This window comes from Melospiza georgiana, chromosome 7 (genome assembly GCF_028018845.1).
Source record: "Melospiza georgiana isolate bMelGeo1 chromosome 7, bMelGeo1.pri, whole genome shotgun sequence".
NCBI lineage: Eukaryota > Metazoa > Chordata > Aves > Passeriformes > Passerellidae > Melospiza > Melospiza georgiana.
In genome coordinates, this window is record NC_080436.1 from 19,695,341 (window position 1) to 19,717,390 (window position 22,050).

General features: G+C 39.1%; 1 protein-coding gene across 3 annotated transcripts in view; it reads left to right on the forward strand.

Moving 5' to 3' along the window:
- The window catches only part of CHN1 (chimerin 1), a 91,010-nt gene that overhangs the window by 35,875 nt on the left and 33,085 nt on the right, over nt 1-22,050 (forward strand). For all 3 annotated transcript variants that reach the window (XM_058028339.1, XM_058028341.1, XM_058028342.1), the window contains one exon: nt 8,254-8,542. In XM_058028339.1, the coding sequence (XP_057884322.1) occupies nt 8,254-8,542 (289 nt within the window). The remainder of the gene's footprint in view (nt 1-8,253; nt 8,543-22,050) is intronic.

The window sequence follows — 22,050 nt, forward strand, 5'->3', positions numbered from 1 at the left end:
TGTTTTCTTTATGTTTGGAGGTTTGGGCACATTGAAGATTATGTAGCACCAGGAAAGAATTCTTCAGGTGAAATGAATATCAAAAATTAGTAACCTTTATTTTAGTCAACATGTATTGTGCAAATTCATACACATTCTCAATCCATGAATTATGACTTTTTTTAAGCAACTAGCCACAGGCATTTTAAAAGGAGACCTAATTGGTAGGCTATTAGGGCATAATGCTGCACATGAACCTTTTAAGTTTCAGAGGATGAGTGCATTGGTAGCTGGATGCTGTTTATTTCCAGTGGGCTCTTTTGGGACACGTGTGTAGTGCTGTTCCAGAACACGTGTGGATTGCTGTGGGATTACTTACACATGTAGAATTCAACATCTGCAAAAGGCTTCTTGAATTCAGATATGAACACTGTTGGATCTGCATTCTGCTGAAAAGCCTTGTTGTTCATACTGGGACCGGGGAGAGCAGTTGGGGAAAGAAGAATTGTTTGAAACTACTTTCTACATGATGATAGCTGAATTATGTTTTTTGAATTATGAATGTATCAAAATCTGATCATAGTTTATCCTGCATCTACAGCTGATCTGTAAGTAGTCAGAAGGAGCCCAGCAAAGCAGTAGCTAACTGCATCTCTTCCCTTTACCATGGTAACAGTATTCTGACATCATGCTAGTTGGTAGGGAAAAATTCTAAAGACCATTTTAAAGACTAAACTTTGCATATCTTTCTATGTATTTTTACCTGATTTGCAAAAGAAGTGATTGGCAGTAGCAAGGGTTGAATTCAGTTTCTAGAATCCTTTCTAAAATATTCATACAATATTCCTTGGTTGCTAGCTGAAAAGAAAAAACAACAGGGGAAAAGGTGGTAATAAATTCTAGAGCTTGCTTTTCTGCTTCAAGTAAAACAATTGGCCCTCTATCTAGGTGATGTTCCCGTAAAAAGTTTCTTTTCCTACATAAAATTTCACACTAAATAATTGACTCTGTTAGTTTGTCAATAACATTTAAGGTTCAGCTATCAGTAAACACCTGAGGTGTCTGCTTATCATCTGCCTTATGTAAGTGCACCTGGGCACTACTGAAATGGCTTCACTTAAGTATTTAGAATAATAATAAATAGCTACTAACCTTAATGAGTAATTAACTGGCTACCTAGGTCCTCCCACAGACTAGAATGCTTTTTTCCTTATGGTTCATGTCTTCTTGCTGTGTTCCTGTTCTCCTTCCCTCCTCTTCCCATCTGTTGTTGTTGTCAGCTATGTTTTCTTTTGGCTAGAGTGTCTAATTTATCTTTAGCAATTCAGTTTACTGCAGTGTTTCTCCTGCTGGTGTTAAGTTCAGCACTTCTCAGAGGAATACTCTCTGCTCCAGCGTGCTGTGAACGTTTTTGGGAGAGCTTGTCCAAGAGATGCCTGTGCTCAGTGTGCACAGCTCATGTTCATTTATGCCATGTCCTTCACCTGGCTGCAGCTCCTGCTGTGATCTGCTGGGCAGCAGAGGCACTAGGCTGGTGCTGAGGTACCAGGGTGGAGCTCAGGAGCTCTGGGCTCACTTCTTGGCTTCATATATGACTTGGCTTTAGGCCATGGAGTTCTGCAGGCCTCATTTCTCCATTAGAGAAGCTGTTTTCTCTATTGTCTCACATGCTTGTTCAGTACAAAACTCTAGGATATCTTAAAAAGATAGACTGGAAGTTGTACCCCATCTCAGTCTACCCCCAGTCACAGCTCCTGAGCAGGAATCTGTGTTGCACTTTGCTGGTTTTATGCTGCATAATGTCTGCGTGGTTTAAAGCTTCTGGGCACTATTGGAGTTGAAATAATAGCTGAAAAAATCAAATTGTAGTGCAATCAATTGCTAATCAAATTGTGTATGCAAGTACAATAATGCTCTCCTCCCCTGTCAAAGCATATGTATCTTTTCAGTCTTCTGCAAGTTCTACTTGAATGCCTCTTTTTCTCTACTGCTTTTAGAAAATGCTAGGTAGAAATCTATCTGCAAGTTGGCCCTTTTGATTGGCCTCTTATTTTGGATATTTTTGGAATTCATATTTAGAAATTTTTGTAATTTGAGAAACACCTTTATTCCTGTACTTCATAGATACTGTGGGTGCTTTATAGACGTGTTTTCAAGATAACAAACAACAACCTTACATTGTTGTTTAATGTCATAATTGTTTTCATCTCAACATTTATTCATTATTCAAACACCAAAAGAACTGACAATAAGTGTTATCTGGCCCAGTTTTCCTTTTCCTTCTCCCTCCTTTATACTTGGTGAAGCTCAGCTTAGTATGGATCTTCCTGATTTGATAGGTGCTAGAAGGAGAATCAAGCTAATTTTTTTTCTTTTGTATCTTGAGATAAATGAACTCTAACAGTTTCATTAATAAATTGACATCTGCCCCATTTATTGCTGCACTTGGATGAAAGAAGAAATTGTATTCTAGAAAAACAGAATATAATTGTAAAAAAGCTATTAATCTTCATTGATGAACTGTTAGTAGCCCCAAGAATTCTAACAATGCATGTTATGTATGCAGGAATTATTTCATTTTATGTTATGCTTGTTTATTTTTAAGGAAGACAGCTTTGAGGAAAAACCATTTAGAGAGCAGGATGAGTATATTGGTGAACCTCACTGTTTGCAAAGAAGGGATGAGTGAGTACCAGAAGATTAGAGGTAGAATACACTGAGAAAACAAGTTAAGTGAATAGCAAATTTTGTAATACCTTTAAGTGAGTTAAATAAGCCTGTATTGTAAGCTTTGAATTAGCAGTGGCTTAAGGCAAATCAGATGTGACAAAATCTCTGTGGAACATAAATCTTACTGTAGTTTTTTGGGTTTTTTTTTTTTTTAATCTAAGCGAATTTGGGTTTTCTTTAGACCCTGAAAAACAACCTGCTGTGTACCTTAGGAAAAAACCCAAACAAACAGGAACAACAGCAAAAACAATGTTGCTCCACTCTGCTCTTCAAAAACCTTTTCTGGACTTGCAAAGCTATTTTACAATAAGAACATTTCTTTGGATTTTCACTTGATGTCTTCCACTCTGGTTTTCTTGATATACTGAATTAAAATATCCACATTGTTTTAGAAGGATAAATTAAGAGCAAGTTGCTTTTAGTATGAGAAAGTCTAGAGAAGAAAAAGAGAAATGTGACAGTCATGAGTAATTTTTGAACTAAAGGAGGGTTGATTTTGAGTAGATACAAAAGAATTTTTTTATGATGAGGGTGGTGAAAACTGGAACGGGTTGCCCGGAGAAGTGGCAGATGTTCCATCCCTGGGAAAATTCATTGGATGGGGCTCTGAGCATCCTGGTCTAGGTCAAGATGTCACTGCTTATTGCAGGGGGATTGGACTGGACAACATTTAAAGGTGCATTTCCAACCATTCTTGGTCTCTATGAACTTATGGCCTTGTAGGAAAAGCTACTCTGAGTGAAACAAAAATGAACACGTTTGAGCATTATGCTATGGCAGTTTTCTCTCCATAGTACACAATTGCAGTGGAATTCCTGCTACATTGCTGATGCTGTTCTACCTCAAAATATACCAGAAAAACAACATAATATATGACCTAAAATGAAAACATTTACGTTGAGTAAAGTTTGCATGCACATTTGGAAATTTGCTGAGCAGACAGTGGTAGGGTTGATGCCTTAATTTAGATGGATTGAAACACAGTTCTGTTTTAAAGTAATATGAAAGCTCTCTGTAGCATGAAGCCACATGGTAAAATTAACTCTTGAAGAACATTTCTTAAAAATATTTTGTAAGCCTTATTTATGTATTAGGAAACTGTGAAAGTAACCTTCCTGCAAGTAACATTTCCAGATGATCTTTATCCAGGCAAGTTGGCATAGGTCTCCAAATATTGCTCTCATGTACAGAGAAGGTACTGGTCTTTTAATACATTCCTGTGTGCATGTAGAATTCAAATGTGTCTTAACCACTAACCACAGTGAGTGTATTCCCAGGGAGCATGGAACTTTCACCAGGTAGAAAAGGCAGTAAAACAGTGCCCAAAACATTGGTATTGATTCTGATTCAATCATCAAATCACTCCCAGCAATATATAAGGTTAAATAGAATAAGGCATACAGACACAGTACTAAGAAGAGGTCATGCATCTGTTCAAACCAAACAGATTATTTTCAAATGCTTACCACTGATCAAGAACACTACACATTTACCTTAAGTATTAAATGGTCTTACTGCACGTTACTAGCGTACCATAGTACTTGATCAGCAGACATATTTTCAAAATTTTAAGATGGTGAAAATCAGCTGTTGATGGTAAAATAATGCATTGAAGCAAAGGAATTATTTTCTAATTTTGTTAGATTTATTTGTGAAATGCTGTGTTACAGGTACTGATAACACTTCTTATTCACTGCTTTCAGCAACTGTTGTCTGCTGCTGATGCCCTAGAGCAGTTGTTTTGTCCCTGACAGTGCTTATGATCCACAGGGAAGTGCCACTGCTCTGGTCCTCCCTGCCTGCTGTTGGCATGCCATTTATGCAGAATTGTTTTCCAGATTTGACGAGGAGGTTTGGGCACTGATGTCTGCAGCCTCAGTTGAGAGAGACTGCTGGGGAGCTGTTACCACTGATACCCTACAGGCTCTGAGCTTTTTTGTTTGATCCAGGTTAGACAGAGGGAGTGGAAGATTGTGCCTGCTTTGGCAGGGGATGGGCACGTTGCAGTAGCAGGTCTAAGATCTCTTTTCTCTTTGTAAGGATGCTGAACTCAAGTATCATGCATTCAGCATGGGTGTTACCAGGTTTTAGGGATAACTTTACACTAAATGAATGTTCATCAAGCAACAGTCAGCTAGCCAGTACTGCCCTTCCAAATCGCTCTGGAAAAGTATCCATAGTGACTGTACTCTGCCACCCTTCCCAGCCATATCAGCAAGGATTTTTTTGTCTCCATTTGTATCAATCCCTAATGTATTTGATTGCATTTATACATGTTGTGTTCTTGTAAAATACTGCTCAGGTTTGGAAAGCTATGTTATTTTTCAGGCAGGTATTCTGGGAAGTTGGCAAGTTCTGCAGTTCCCTGGCCATCAGCAGAAATGTTGTTGCCAATGAATATTTAAAAAAAAAAAAAAGCTTCCTTCAGGAGTTGGAGACCTTCAGGGATAATTGTGTAGAAGAGGTTTTGGCTGCATGCAAGGCTTGTCTTTCTTTGACAAGGAAATGGGCCTAAAAAGGATCTATGTAATAATTTGTTTTCACCCAAGAACACAGCATGATTAAGAGACATTTGTGATGGCAAGATTCCTTATATTCCTGTGGCTTTTTATGGAGTGTCAAGAGTCTAGTCATAAGTGTTGGTTCAGAGTTTTCAGAAAATAGAAGTGAAATTCTGGCACCTAATTTTAAGAAAGACTTTTACCTTCTGGCTGCAAAGCACATTAAGACTCTTTCTCCAAGGGAAGATTAAGTCCAAGTGACCTTTAGGCTGAGTCTTAAGTTTTCCCAGGTCAGTGTATGAAGTTGTTTGAAATGAAGGAGGACATGAGTAGTCCTGAGGGGTATTAATTTGTCATTTGGTTGCAACTATGCACTCTAAACAATGCCTGTGTCTAGAAATTCTTCTCATCATAAAATAGCCTGTGAAAGTGGTGAATAGCTACTGTACAATTCCATATGTGGACTATAAGATTCATCCTCTCAGATGGTAAGAGAGTGTATCTGTGCTCTCAATCCTTCCCTTTTTTCTATTGTTTCTTTACTGAATGCTGCATACAGGTAGGTGGCTGATTCTGAGGCCTGTCTCTCATGGCATGATACCCAATTCAGCTCCTCAGTCCTTTATTATCCTTTATTACCAGCCACATTTTCTCTACTGTTTAATACATTTTCCCACGTTATCTACTCTGCCCCACTGGCAACCAAAGGAACTAGACAGTGGTTTCAGACAACTTGGAATAAAAAAAGTCTTTTAACTGTAGTCCTGCTGCTTGCAAACAAATGCACAGTGGACACAATGAGACTGTTTGACATGTCAGAGGTTTAATTCTTTTTCTTGGAAAAACATCTGATGTTCCCCTGTATAAACCAAAAGAGAACATACTTTATCTGTGTCCCACTTTCTACTTATTAAACAAAAAACAGCTGGCACCAGTACTTGCCTTTGGAGGAGAGCATCAGGAAGTTGAAATATCAAATCTTGGCTCTGCTTAGTTGCCACGGTGATGCATAATTAACTAGGCTGCAGGAATGCTACAGAAAGTAAACATAAGGAAATAGTCTTGCTAGTGGAAAAATTTAAACCATAGTTTTAAGTAAGATTGAAGATTAAGTCTTTATTAATAATTTTCAATTGAACATATATGCTTTTCTGAATATTGTCATTTAAGGCCCATCATTCTTCACCTTCAAACTTCTTTGGTTCTCCTGATGAAGTGAGAGCCATCAAGGTGCTTGTGTGTGCTCAGTGTGCATTATTCCCACTGACCTGAGCAGATGACAGTGAAGGTTGCTCGCTTTGGCGCTGCAAAGTGCTGAGCACTCATGGCTCATGTGGACGTCTCTGACAGTCAAGGGTGCATAAAGAGGACATCCCGTGGTCAAAGCTTGTTTGCAATACACTGTGTTGAGTATAAAGGTGTCCTGAGAAGTAAGTCTGAATACATCTGCCCCTCCTGCTATAACTTAGGACATTATCTTTCTGCTTTCTGTATGACTTGTATTTACTCAGAAGTGCATCTTCTGATGAAATTAGCATTGGGTAAAAATGTATTTCTTTCTGTCATTTTGGAATTACTCATGTTTGATTCAATGACCTTTTAGTTTGTATGACATAAAAATATGCATGGAAGTACCAGTTAATCTGCAGGAAAATGCCCACATAGTTCCTACACATTGTGTCCCCTTTCCTTACTGAGCAGGATGCAGATTCCATTTATGTTTGAGTGTTTTGCAGAAGTAGCAGTGTCTGAAGTTGCAGTCACTGTCAGAACTATTGATAGGGTGATGGGAAGGTTTGGCATTTTGATGTAGAACAGAGAAAAAAAATACAGACTCTAGAACCATCTATTTTTTGTCCATATTGGCAAGAAGAATGTCACATTTCACCGGAGGCAGGGTCTAAAATTATGCTTCCCCCTGTTTGGCAAGGCCCTGCTGAGCAGAGGAGCCACTTCAGCAAAGTATCATTATTTACTGTGTTCCTTAACATCTCCAATGAAGCATTTGATTGTAAAGTGAAACCAATCCATCCTTTCAAATTTAGTTCTTAAAACTTATTTGGCACATGTGACCTCATAAGGGGGCCAATACCTTCGCTGCTGTCTGACCACAGAAGGCACTGGAGTGAGCTGTGAAAGCAGCTTCTTGCCTCCATCTTCCCCACAGGAAATGTTGCCAAGTGCAAACACTAGTGTGTTTTCACATGTTTATACTGCTTTGAGGCAGAAAATGGTTGCAGATTCTAAGTGCAGTTTTTAAAAATATGCTGCTGTTCAGGTAAATTGAGCATTCTTATGGTTGCTAAGAGCCTGCATCAAAATGCTGTTCCATCCTGATGCAGAATGGCTGGTGTTGGATAGCTTTCGTGTTATATATCGTGTATATTACAAAGATTTGCCTGAAGCTTGGGACTTAACAAGCAGAACACAGAAGGACTTTTGTACAAAGCTTGAAGAGTTAGTCCTGGGCCTTTGGCCAGGAATAAAGAATGCTTGCCCTTGTGCCATTTTGTCCTGTGCTGCTCGAGTTCTGGCAGCAGTTCTGCTTCAGTGTAATTGTTGGCACTGGAGCTCAGCTGAACCTTGAATGGCCTCTTCCTGCAGCAAGCAGGGGAGCAGAGGTCTGAGACAGCATCAGAGCTGCGGATTGATCGGCTCTAATAGAGGGCTCTGTTATGAGAGCTCCTCATAGCACAGCCAAGCCAATTCACTGCAGTGATAAAGTAGCAAAGCACTAAAAAAAGCCATAAGGAGTGTGAAGTAATTTTTCAGTTTTTCCATAGATAATGGAAAGGCTAAAAGAATACCAGAACAAACAGCTCCTTCTGGGACAGTACTGTTTTGGCTATCTCTCTGCAGTTGTTGATCTCTCCTTCCTATCTGTGCTAAGTAGTAATTCCCCAGCTCGGCTGGACCAGACACAGAGCACAGTCACAGCTTTAAGTGATAAAGTGTTTTTAATTGTTTGCAAAGGCTTGCTTACTCTTATTTATTCTGCTTACTGTTCTTTAAAAAAAACAACTTTCCCATTTCATTGAGGCAGATTTGGAAGTCAAACCAGAAACTTCAGACTCTACTACGATGGAAAACACTTTGTTGGGGAGAAACGTTTTGAGTCCATCCATGACCTGGTGACAGATGGATTGATTACTCTTTATATTGAAACGAAGGCAGCTGAATACATTTCCAAGATGACAATTAATCCAATTTATGAACACATAGGATATACAACCTTAAACAGAGAGCCAGCACACAAAAAGCATATGCCAACCCTGAGAGATGAACATGATGGCAAAGAGTCTACAGGAGAGGATGAGGTAGCAGAAAAGAGGGTAAGCAATTGTTAACCCACTTTTTTTTTTTTCTGTTAGACTTTTTCTTTTGTACTTTTAACCTTTCCCCTCTAAGTACTAAAGGTTTCTGCAGCTATTTAGTCTGCATAGTTATTCCCAGTGTTACATTAACAATAATATTTAAACTGGTTATAGAATTTTGTAATGGTAATTTTTGCATATTGCAAATTGTCATTATTTGGAGGTTAGTTGTCATTGTAATTCTTCAGGTCTTTTTATAGTTATGGATGTTACCATTAAGCCACTCCTTTACTTCAAATGGGCGAAGAATATTTAATCTTTAAATTGTTTATAGTATATAAGACAATTGCATTTTATTTCTTAATATATTCAGATTTCCCCAAACAAATGCATTCCATAACCTATTCAGCAGTCTGCATATAATAACAGTAAAGTTGTCCACATTATAAATAAGACTGTTCATTAAGTTGATAAAATGTTAAAACATTTCCCTTGGCTAAGTTCAGCCTGTCAGAAGCTGACAGAGCTATTTTTGGCCTCAGCCAGACTTGCAAAGAGGGATTGCTCTCTTCAGAGAGTTGCAATATCAGCTGAGAAGTAATTGCATCCTGGATTATAAAAGAAAAAGTAAGAAGGAAGAAATCTTAGAACTAGTGAATTAAGGGAGGTTGGGAATGTACTGGGCAGACAAAGCAGCTGCCTGAAATTTTATTTGTGGTTCAGGGACTAAACATAAAAGGAATCCATAATGTAAATTCCATTTTGTTAAATGAAATACTTTGTTTATTGAAAATCTGACAAATGAAAGTATTTTAAAAAGGTATTTTTACACACCTGTAGGTGTTAATGCATGTATAATAGTCTGATATGCTTCCCTATTTCACAAACTTCAGGATGATATACATTATGTCTATCTATCTAATATGCTCATAGTGCGTAGAAGAAATGCTAACCTTAGTTGGGATCTTTTGTCTCTCCAATCAGAAATGTGTGATTTTAGTTTTTGTGGATGTGGAGGAAAGGTCTGACTGACAATTTCCAGCATACATGGCTATTACAGTGAAACTAAGCTCCATACTGAGTCCACAGAGAGAGAGGCTCATAGCTTTGGTCCCCTCAAATCCTCCTCCGGCAGAATCTGTCATTCTGCACTGAATTTGCTGAGAGATGAAGCACCCAACTTAGCTTAAAGTATGAATCTTGACTGTTATCAGATCACTTTGACAAAAGAAATACTGCTGGGATAGTGAAGCTAGCTGACCACATTTAATATCCAATTTCTCGCCTGTTAGGTAGCAGTAGTAGAGGGGTGAGTTATCACTTACAGTTCTTGACAGCCACTGCTTCCAGCCTGCTGTTTCAAAAGGATTCTTTTTGCATATTATCATAGACAGTTTATTATAATGCAAAGCCTGGGTAAAAATCTTCTTTAAGTCTTCTGGAAGTTACCACTTCGGGTTTCTTTGGTAAAATTAACTTTTCCTGCATTTATAAACTTTCAAGTGACAGCAGAACTCTGTTCTGTTACATCTTTTTAGATTGATGAAACAGTGTTCATAGTAAAGAGATTTCAATGATTAGTGTTGAAGAATGCTGGTTTTTTCCATGGATTCCACTCATTGTGTTATGTCACTCACCATCTGTTTTGAAACATTTTTCATTAAATAGCTTAAGGACTATTGAATATTTGTCAAAGATTGAAATTTTATATAAAAAACCTTTAAACAGATTAGATAGGTAATCTCAGCATCCCACTCCCTTCATCTGGAATTTACAAGTGACTAAAGGGGCTTCAGCCACTAAACAGTTCAACAGCAGTGGTGTCTTCAGTCCTGAAGCCCAGGTTTTAATACTCTTCTTTATTTTGTCTTGAAACTTTATTGATGTGAACACACTGAGGCCCACAGACATCACAGGATAGGCAAATGTGGAGTTTTCAGTTTACTTTTTGAGTGATGGTCCAGTTGGGGTTGCTATCTGTGGCTGCATGGGGACAGTACAGTGTGGTCTTTGTCACCGTGGAGTGGCACAGAGGTGACATCTTGGCTGTCTTTGCACCTCTCAGGGTTTGGGTGGGAAGATGGCACAGATTTTCCTGCATGTCACTTCACCCAGCAAGGCATTCAGCCCCATGACCAGCACCTTATCCCACCAGCAATCTCAGCATTTGGAACAAGCAGCTGTTTATAAATAGGTCGAGTAGTTTTTCTTCCTTTTTGGTGGCAGAGCTGGCAGGTTGATTCCTGTTGTCCAACATGAAGAGAATATCATTGAATTGCAATGAACCAAAGAAAATTGTTCAGAGTTCAACATGGAAAAAACCCATTGTTTTATCACCCAAGCAGCAAGATCTGTGTGCCTATTAGCCCCATGGTGAGGATGAAAATTTCCTCAGTGTGTACAGCGTCTGGCAATTAATGCATGTTTATCAGTTTTGTAATGCACAGCTTCTCCCTGCACTGTATGCTTCTTCCTCTGTAAAGAGAGAAAGAAGTCTGGGTCTTTAACATGATCATCTGACCATCCTGAGCCAAAATATGTTCCCAGATTTGCAGGCTCTGAGGCTGTTCAGATACAAATCTAAATTTGTGCCTGTGACTGTTGCCCAGTCATGTGTGGGAGGTGCACGGAATATAAGTCCTTCAGAAGGAAAGAAGAGACACAAACCCAGTCAGAGCCTGTGGAATAGCTGCTGGGAATGGAGTCTCACTTTCTGCCATGGAAACTGGGCAGCTAGAGAATACACCCCAAGCTTGAGAATGAAATATTAAAGGGCACTCACCCAGTCTTCAGTTTGGTGTGGGGCAGTAGCAGGAAATGCTGCATTTTGTGTTAGATGCCTCCCAGCAGGCACTTGGAATACTTCATTTGTTCCCTGCTCTTTCTGTAATTAATGTATGGTAGAAGAATTCAGTATGTGTTGGGTGACACTTTTCATTTGCAATATATTAAAAAGGAGCCCTAATAAAGGGGAAAGATTTAAAGACTGAAAGAGATGAAAAGTCAAAACTTATGCAATCATTAGATAAGGATTGTAAGACAGAAATTGCAATACTCCTGAGTTGTGCAAGAGACCATATTGTGGCATGATTTAAGATGCAGTTTTTGATGGGAAAATATAATCCACTGCACAGCATGTGCTTCACGATTAATGAGAAAGAATATAACTGCATACCATGTACAAGTGTACATTAAAAGTTTAAATTCCTGGGTAATAATTTAATGCTTTTCCTAACCTCTGAAGCAATTACTAATTAGTCAAGACATAACTGGAGGAGGAGGACTGAAAACAGGAGAGTGCTTGTCCTACTTGAATGTCCCAAGTAGACTTTTTAGCTGTTGTGCTAAAAAGGTGATGCTGGTTCCCAAAACAGTCTGCAAATTGTTCAGAACTCAGTTGTGGGGCCATCATGGTCTGTGCATTAAGAGAGGGCTAAGAATGATTTAAAAGAGGATTTCCCATGTGGATTCAATCTATATGACCTAGTGTGGAAGTGGAAATAATAGCCAGTATCATAAGATTTAGTATTCCTCCTGTGCTTTGAATACTGATGGGTCTCTGAACATTCTGTACTCTCAAAGGCAATTATGGCCTTAGAGCAGATACCCTGCTCTAAACACCCTATAAAAATGGTAGCTCTCAGAAATTAGAGAATATCTAGAAACATAAATCAAAGTCCTTCTTTAAAGCCTCGCAAAACATTCTTTTTTCCTTTTGACATGTTTTTGATTTCTTTATAATATGTATAATATGTAAGAGGTTGTATGAGTGATTGATTCAAGATTTAATATTTGTTATGAAAAAATGAAATCGTTAGTTATGAGTTATCCTGTCTTTCAAAATGAAATCCTGGGGTAAATGTTAGGATAGCAACTGAATCACATCTGTTCATGTTTACTTTAGTGATATGTGCTATTTCTTCGAGAAACTCAGTGGCTGTAAATCAATTAAAGACCTCTTGTAGACTGTACTACATTCCATTCAATTCCTATAGATGGAAAGAGTTGAGAGAAGGTTTGTGGCAGCAGTCACCCAACAAAAGCAATCGTCTTTTTCTGTTTTCAATTACCTTAGCTGGTGATACCATTTTTTCCTCTATAGTGAAGAAGGCTGATTTTTCTGCAACTCTGTGCAAGGAGATCTGAAAATGTCAATCTGTATAATTTTAGTAGGAGACATGCTTTTATACCTGCCTCCAAAGATCATACAGATGACAAAGTTAAGTGTGATCTGTGTACATTTCTAATAAATTTGTAATAGACTCCACATACAGAATCAAGGGTTATACTTTCAGGTGTTTGCAGAGGAACCAGTCTTACTTTCCAGCCTTAAATTAACACTTCTATTTTCATTAATGTCACTACTATTTTTCTACCTTTGGTCTCAGTCAAATCTGTTAGTAAGATCTACTTAAACTTTTCCTTCACCACAGCTTATTTTATCTTTGGGGACAGCACATGAGAGGCTGTAGCTGAGGGAGTTGCAGTGGCTGGCATGGAAGTACAGGCACCCTTATCCAGGCCTGTGATAGAGGCACAGAGCTTTGAACAGCACTGTTTGGTGCCCAGTAATGCCAATTCTGGAACTGATAGGGCTCAAAAAGACCTGGTCTTAATAATCAGGGAGCAAAGTGTGCTTTGAGGGCTGAAGCAATCTTGATGCTGGAAGTTGTTTGAAATCTTTCCATTTACTTGAATTAACTTCAAAGATGGGTGTATAATGTACACAGCATCTAAACAAGCCATAGCTGTAACAAGGGCAATCATGTTTTTAGAAGTGCAGCTAATGAATGTTTACCTTAAAGCACATTTAAAGATGCAGGACACTGAGCACTGAAGAATCCCATGGGTTAACTGGAGGAGATTGTCAACTCTTTTCTCACAAATGTTCCTTTCCAGTCCCTGCGCGGGTGTCCATGACAATCACTCTCTAACTTTAATGTAATTTATAAATAAAACATAACTCTGTGGAAGGCAGAAACTTCTATTTATTTCTTCTGGGTTTAGCCCATCTTTCAGCAGAGACTTCAAAGCATAGACAATTTTGTCAATTCTGAGAAAGTTCTTAGCAGGATGAAAGACAAGCCTACTTTTTAGGTAGCTGCTCCAGCATATCAGCAACATCATGCTCAGAGGAGATTGCCCCAGACTCAGTTTTCCTTATCTTTCCTTTCTATGCATTAGCATTTCTGTTGGTAGGGAACCAGTGTCATGTACAGTGTTATACATGGCACATATGGGCCAAACTAAAACTGCAAATGGTTACAATGCATTTTTACAAACATATATGGTTTTAACTTAACCCTGTGTTTATCAATACCCAGGAAAGGAGAGTTAAGTGCATGTTACCCAGTGTATAGATATCAGTACAAAGCAAGTTCTTTTCTCCAAACTGCAGAGTGCTTTTTCTACTTAGAATCACCAAGAGTAACCCAAGCCCTTATTTGTGTTCATTATGGCAGTAAAATTGATTCACTCATATAAACTGATTTTGTTTTAAGATTCAGAGCTTCCAAATGAAGCATGCACTTAGCTAATTTAAACCCCAGGTCACACACAGAACATCTAGTTTACTCTTATCAGTATCTCATGCTTGTAAAAGATAAATTAGGAAGAAAAACTTGTTTTTTAAGGGTCTGTAACTGGACCTCCAGTGTTAAGCACTGTCCCATAGTTCTCCTGTTTGTTGCAGGACAAATTCTTTCTTCGTCTGTTGGTGCCAGCCCTGGTTCATGCCCAGCCATGCTCAAGTTAATTCCTACAGGTTGCAAAGTGCCTCCTGGCTGATTCCAGTGGGCCTGCAGGACTTGCCTGCCTATGTCTGTGTGTCTGCACCTCCAGAGCACATTAAAGTAATGCTTACCCCATAATGGGGGGGATTAACTGGAAGTAGAAGCTGTGTGCTTGTGTTGGTAGCCCAATTGCATGTTGCTGGTCCAGTATTACAAGGGTCAGAACAAATAAGGCTCCACAGCCTGCAGACAGTGAGTTGTGCCTCAGGTCAGCCTGCATTTCAAGCAGAGACTGCGCCTCCTGTTGCTATGCTACTCCTGTAGAGGTGTTCCCTGTGGTCTGAAGGTAAACACTGTTGAGGATCAGCATCCTGCCTTTTGTCATGGGTACAAGTCTCTTCACTGCTTGCTGAGTTGACCTTTCAAGTTACATTCTGCCTTTTCAGTGAAGTGTGGCTCTTTTATGATCTGACATGTGAGATGTGTACACAAAGATATAGTCTTCAGAAAGTTTGGTGTCAAATTATACTGAGACAGGCAGCTGCCATGTGAAATGGAGTGCAGCTACTCTTTCAGACTCACACACGAGACCCTCAGCAGAAGTGTGGTGAGTAATTACCCTCAGCATATGCCCTGTGCCTGATTGAGCCTTTGTACGATGAATAGTGTGCAGAGCTGTTAAAAAGGCTGTAAAGCAGTACAGTTGCTGTGCAATTAATTCTGAAGCATAATGCTTGTGTTGTTACTGATAAAATGAAACCATTAGCAGTGAATAAACTGTTATTCCTTTCCTGTGTTTCTGGGTGTTGTGAGGTCAGTCAGTGTGAAGCCCTCACCTCAGTTCTTTTCAGGGTTTCTATACTTGGTGGTTTGGATCTGGCTACATTTTTAATGCCCTTCAAGAAGTATTATATAGCCCTAGCCTCTCTTACATGTACTGGCAGAAATATCTTTGTTTTGTAGCTGGGATAGGCTGGTACAAGAAGACACACAGGGAGAGAGGCAGGACTCTCCCTTTGCTCTTGAAGAGCCAAAGAGGATAGCTTTCCTTGGGCACTCTTCAGGTGAGAACCAGTTTTCCCACCCTAGAGGACCTCAGTAGCTGGGACATGGAAACACAGAGCACCAGCTCAACTCTGGGTAGCAATGGAGAGCTGTTGTGACTTCAGTCCTAGCATGCTGTAGGAGTCTGCTGCTGACCTTCCCTTTGGGCCTTACACTCCAGGCTTCCCAAAAGGCCACCTAGAGGTACAGTGAGGAAGCCACATAGACACATACAAGTAAATTACATTCTTCTTTCCCCCTAATTTTAAAAAACTCCTGTAGCTACCCTTGACTTTTTATGCCTTCTCACAACTGAATAATCCATGCAGTGGCCACAGAAGGGAAAGGTGGGTCTCTCTCAGAGCAGCCTCTAAAGCAGGCTGTGGTTCTGATTTATTGCTTGTGCAGAGGGCTTTCTGGATGGTAGGGACTGCAGTGGGTTGCTAGCTGGCAGCTCTCTCGTTTGTTGTTCTCATTCCTTAGCTGTGTGAGTTTGGGGTCTTTTTTTTTAACTCCCCCTCCCATCTGGCATCTCCTAATTATTTTCTATTACTAATCACTTCTACAGGAAACAGACTGGACTGTTGAATTAAGAGCCCTATAAAAGGATAATTTTGTTATTTACAGGTTTCTTAGCTCACTTAAACTTTATAATGTGACACTGTATAGCTGGTGATAATCACCTTGAGCCATGATTGTGTCCAATCTCATAAACTGGGCAGGGTCAGGTCTGGTCATTTGTGGAACATGAGAGGCTCAAGGAGAAGCTGGGGCAGTGCAGCTGGTAGCACCTCTGGTTGTGAGCTAATATCTGAAATGTCTTGCATTTTATGCCTTCTGCAGTTCTGTGTAGCCAGGTCAAACCTGTGCTAGGAGTCTGACTAACAGGTGTTTTCTCCAGTAATCTCCCTCTTTATTCAGATAAACTCCTTTCTCTCCTTACTGTTTGTTCTCTGTGTGTCTAGATGGGAGCAGGGAAAGCATTTTACATGGGTTACATGATTGCAAGTACAAATCCATGTCCTTTGGCTTCTCTACAGAGATGGAAAGGATGTGGAGCTGTGATGGTTTGATGTGTCCCCCCATCCATTAGAGAAGGCACATCTGCTCCACTAATAATTGCCCTGTCATAAGTGGTTACCAAATGCCTAAAACCCATGGTGACTGAAGTGCTTGCTCTAGAGGTAGTAGCAGAAAGAGAAGTAGTTAGGTATGCCTAAAACAAGTATTAGACTGTAAAAGAAAAGAAGAACATTTTTCCTGTGGTAAATGCCACAGAAGCTGATCTGTTCTGGTCCTTGTTACTTTCTTTTTAATCTTTCACAAGAAAAAAAAATATTTTCAGCTAAAGCTTCTCATGCTTAATTTTAGTCTCTAGCTGAATGTTTTCTGACTGAACAAAGTAGGGAGAGCAGTTTTATTACCAATCTCAACAAACTACTTGCTCCTATTATTTCAAACCTGTCACACTTGTCATCAGCAAAGACAGCAACTCTTGACAGTTTTGCAAAGACTTTCTTTGATCATTAACTTTTAGAACATTAAACTTTTCCATATTTAACCTTTCTTCTGCATGGCATCAGCAGTTAGAAACAGTGTTGCTTCTGGCATCTAGTGTTCCTACAGTCCTAATGTTTCAGTAAGTTAAGAATCACCACTCTGAAATTTCTGGTTCTCAGTTCTCAGCTGTTGCTCTAATCTTCATCATTTTAGTATTGATATTCCTCAATTTCAACTTGCATATAATTTCCAGAATAAGTAAAGGATGTTGTGTTTCTAATAGTGAGGTCATATTATAATGCACTTTGATTATATTGCTGTGTAGTGGAGATTATTATTGCATTTTCTTAGAGCTTAAACAGTTAGAAATAAGTTGCCTAAGGAACCTTAGAGCTAGTATCACAGAGTATAATATCTTCTATGAAGCCTTAGTCATAGGTGTATGTGATTTAATAATTTTTTTCATATTTTCCAATTTGTGAATTAGATTAGTAGCATTTAGAGGAAAGCAGCTTTTACCCTTTTTGGGAGGGAATTGGAGGAATTCGGTGAAAATATGAAAAGACTCTGTTCCCAATTTCCATTTTGCATGTAATGGTAAAACATTTTTAAAGCTCTATGCTTTATATCATGTGTCAAATAGTTTATTGGTAGAAGATTTCTGATGATTTTACATTGCTAGAGAAGTCTTGAAGCCATTTCCCAAAGTTAATATGATAGTGAATTACATTTGCATTCAGGCATTTCTGTGAATTGGATGATGATTAGAGTAGCAGTATGTTCAATGCAAATGCACAAAAATTGCAGAAAGTATCCTGTGTTATGTTTCACAGAATTTCAAAGTGCTCAGTCTCTTAAGTGACAGCTCTCGTTGCCTCCAGCTCCATCCCAATCCTTGCTAGCACTGATCACAGCTGGTGCCTGGGAGCTTCCTGTCACCTCTGCCACGCTGCAGTGTGCCTTCCTTCTCAAGGCAGGCTCCCTGCTCAGTAAGCTGAGCATGCTGAGAGCTTCCTGGACAGTTTTTTATGGACCTGATGGGTTCATTCTCTTGGGCTGTTTTTATTGTTGAAAATTCACACAGCCTCAGTGGTAGAAATCTTCTAAGCAGTGTCATTTTTAAAGTGCTAGTTGATGGTGGTAGTACAAATGAAAAATTGCCCTGCAAGGTAAGATGAAAAGCATGCTAAGAAAGAAAGAAGTAGTTGTGCTGGTTAAACATTTTGTTTATTTCAATGAGTTTAAGTTATGCGAATATACCCCAAACTTAGTATTTTAGCTTTGATGTGACCTGCACTCAAAATAAAAGCTGTTGGTCCAAGACCACACGCATCTGAAATCCCAGGTGTAGACTGGAACCTGGGACTAGTGTATTTCAACTGGAAATAGACATCAGCTAAACATTATGTTGTAAGGAACCACAGACTTGCTGGGGGGAAAGAATAAAAACCCCTTGAGTCTCTTCTTTCTAACAGAAGTTGTATGATCTGTCCACATGCCAGTGCTTCTCCCTTGAAAGGTAAATATTCTGTATAGCCAAGATTTATGATGGGGGTTACATTGCCAGCCCCATTTTGAATCATTCAAAATCATTCAATTTTCAAATCAAGTGGTTATTTAAATTTCTTTCAAAGATGCTGTGTTTGACCATTTGAGATTATGATTTCTTGAGTGCCTGTCTCAAGAATTTTTAATAGTCATAGCTTTCTGTAGGGAAATGGGATGTTTACTGCTGTTATAGGAAAAATATTCCTGACGGAAGCATTTTAAAATGTTAATTAGGAAACTTAGAGGGAATAAATAGGAAAGATGAACCATATATATAAAAGGAGAGAGAAGAAAATTGGAACACTGGTCAACAAAAGTGAAATGAGCCTTTTCCGAGAATGTGATCAGGGATTAGAAGACTTTATGGGTGGAAATAAACTGATAATTTGTTAATAATTGAAAATGTGACTTTGGAAGCAGACTAATTCTGCTGCCAATTCCACTCTGGTTTCATTCATTGCAGGTTTCAAAGCAGTCTTGATTTAAATAGATATTTATGCAAGGGAGTGGGAGTCCACATGAGACTCATTTGAAGGATGATCAGCCCATCTGATTTTTCAAGTGTGCCTAATTGCACGGTATAAAATGAACAGACCCTGACCCACTGGTGCAGCTATGCCCATGGACACACATGGGCCTACAAACCTGGTAATCAGGGTCCCTGAGGAGTGCTGGGGAGCACTGGGGGTTACCCCATTGTTTAATTTTTCTGCTGGGAGGTGGTCCATAAGCAGGTTTTCACCATCGTGCATTTGGCAAGCACGTTGCATAGAGCCATTTGACATCTCTAGTATTCCTTCAGGTTAAACATTGTTTTCCCCTTGACTCATCGGTTCAAATCAAATGGTAATTCAGGAAAGATTAGGAGACTTTTGATTCTTACTCTTATTTAAGCTAAATAAGTATGATTATGGACTTGAGAGTATGATTAAGAAAGAAACTGTGACAGCACATGTACCATAGCAACATAGCTTATTCAGGAAGAAGTGGATGGATTCAAAATAGATGCTGTGCCAAAGGAGCAGGTGTGGTCTGAAATACAAAGAGTGTTTAGAAATTAATGAGCTGCAGTTTTCAATTATAACATACATTGAATTACTCTAAATTGAATTACCATGTAGAACAAAAGAAGGCTAGTATTAGATGCATTAGACTGCCAGTCAAGACTAATGTGAAATAAGTATAATACATTAGGTAAGAAAATATTGATGAGAAATAAAAAAAATTTCCATACCATTTGTCCATGTTATACCAGTAGCCATAACTCCTATTCCACAAGGAAAAAATTAAAAAATACCTAATAAATATATTAATAGAAAGACCTTGTGGATTACACTATTTTCATTATCCCTAAGTGTATACATTTTCAGTTACAAAAAGATAACAGGTTGACTACAGATTTATTTTATCTGTAAGATTCTTAAATGGATATTATAAAGAAAATGTAATATTTATTTGCTCATCAAAGGGTATGGTTAAGCTTCTCTTTTATTTTTATCTTTCCTTTTATTTGAGGAAATCCTTATGACAGTATGGGTCAGATGAGGAATAAAACCACCAGTCCCTTGTGGTTTCGAACAATTAGTCTAAATAGCTGGTTTGTTCTTACAATACTTTAATTTAGTATATCAGTAATAAAGAGCATTTGCCAAAAGAGGAGCATTCATGCAGCTGCCAATTTGCATTACATTTTAACTGCTATCACTCCTATAGGGCACATGGCATTTATAAATTATTTTTAAGGTCTTTTTGGAGTACAGTCTGCCTTGACACATTATGAATCAAGAGGCTTTTTCTGGAGTGACCCTTCACTGCAGTGAATGTCAGTGGAAGCTCAGTCACAGCAGCACAGCTCTCTGCGGACCAGCAGGGAGACACATCCCAGACAAAGGGATGGGGAGAACATGCAGTGCTCCAGCTGAAACAGGAAATGCTGACTCAATGGGAGCAAGATGGAGAAGCTGCTGAGGAACAGCAGCTTCTGTGTTGCTGACCAGGATGAGCGTTGCTCCCCTAGGCAGAGCTCCTTGTTTCATCAGCCTCTCTTCCTGAAGGCCTTGTAGCTGCAAGACCGATCTCTCTGGCTCCTCTGTGAGGACTTGTATCACTGTTTAAGCTGCATAAAGGAACTTGTAGCTATAGCTTATAAAACCCAGTGAACACCATTGTTGATTACAACATCACGCCCCTACCACGTGCCCACATACACCCCTGCAGTGGGATTTGTACTGATGGAGTGTGGAGTTACCCCTGGAATTACCTGTACATGGTGGGTCAGTTGCTGACCTTCCTGAAAGCTAAGTCATGTGATATTAGCAAAGTCCTCCAGAAGCAGATCAAAAGCAGAACTTCTTCCTGAAGGTACTGAGAAAATTTTATTTTATTTTTGCTGTGTCTAGATCCATAGTTATATACCAAAATATGTCCCTCGTTGGAAAAGAATGAGTTGTATTTGCCACTGAAAAGTTCCTTGCTTTTGTGCCACTACCCAGAAAAGTAACCATTCATTGTTTTTGCCTTGCCAGTAACTGAAAGAGAGGAGTAGTCACATGGGTGCTCTTTGCTGGTGCACAATTGGAATTGTCATTCCAAAGGCCCATATCAGTAACTGCCAGGAGCAAATCTACAACCTGTCAGCCTCTAGAAGCAAAATAAACCCAGATCACAATCAGCTGCAGTGACCAGTGGGTTTTAGGAGTAAAGCTACAGAAAAACTTTTCTGTTGGCTTCCCTTAAGATCTCCCTGCTTTTTTTATGAGTATGCTCTGCATGGTAAGCACACCAATGGGAACATACAGTCTTCCCAAATAATGCCTGTTCACTTTGATTGTATTATACAATACAGCATTGAAGGAACTCACTTTTGATGCAGTAATTTCTAGCAGCAATATCAGGCAACATTTTTTCCATAATTTAAACTTTGGATTTATTTATTTATTTGTTTGTTTGTTTATTTAACAGCCTTACTTTAAGTCAAGCCAACATTCTGGCTGAATTTGTTTAATTAAATTTTCAATTAAACATTTTTAAAGACTTCTTTTAAAATTCTAGATATAAAAATGTTCATTAGCAGCTACGGAAATCACGTAAGCTTTTATCAAAAATATAAGTAGCCATTTCTTTAGATTTTGTCATAAGTACTTCACTGGAGGGGGTGGGAAAGGTCTGATTTAATTAGAAGTCAGTCCATTTGGAAAATTTTATTATAAAAACCAGAACTTTTCTCAGGAGTAAGATTTCATCATTTAACCACTACTTAAACCCAGCTCCCCTGTGGGTGACTGAAAGCAGGGTTCGCTGTTGCCTGAGGATTCCTTTCTGCCTGAGCACTGTGGGAGCCTGAAGGTGTCCATGTGCCAGGTGAGCGTGGCTGTGTTGGAATGGCAGCAAGAGAAGTCCCTGGTGGCTGAGGCTGTGATGGTCCTTCCCACCCACCTTCTGAGATGTCATCTTTCAGGCTGAACCTTTCTTTTAATAGCATTCCTACCCTCTGCTCACACGATGTGAGCAGAGGCTATGCCTGGAGTTAGCATTCTACAAGTGAAGAAAATTCACTGAAAGCAGATTATCACCACTTTTATTTAAAAAGTAAAATTTTGGGCTACTCTTTTCCCTTCAGAACAATCCCATGAAAGACATGACTGGGAAAGTTATATTTAGCTTGGAACAAACTTCTACCAAGAGCAGCACTGAGGAAATTGG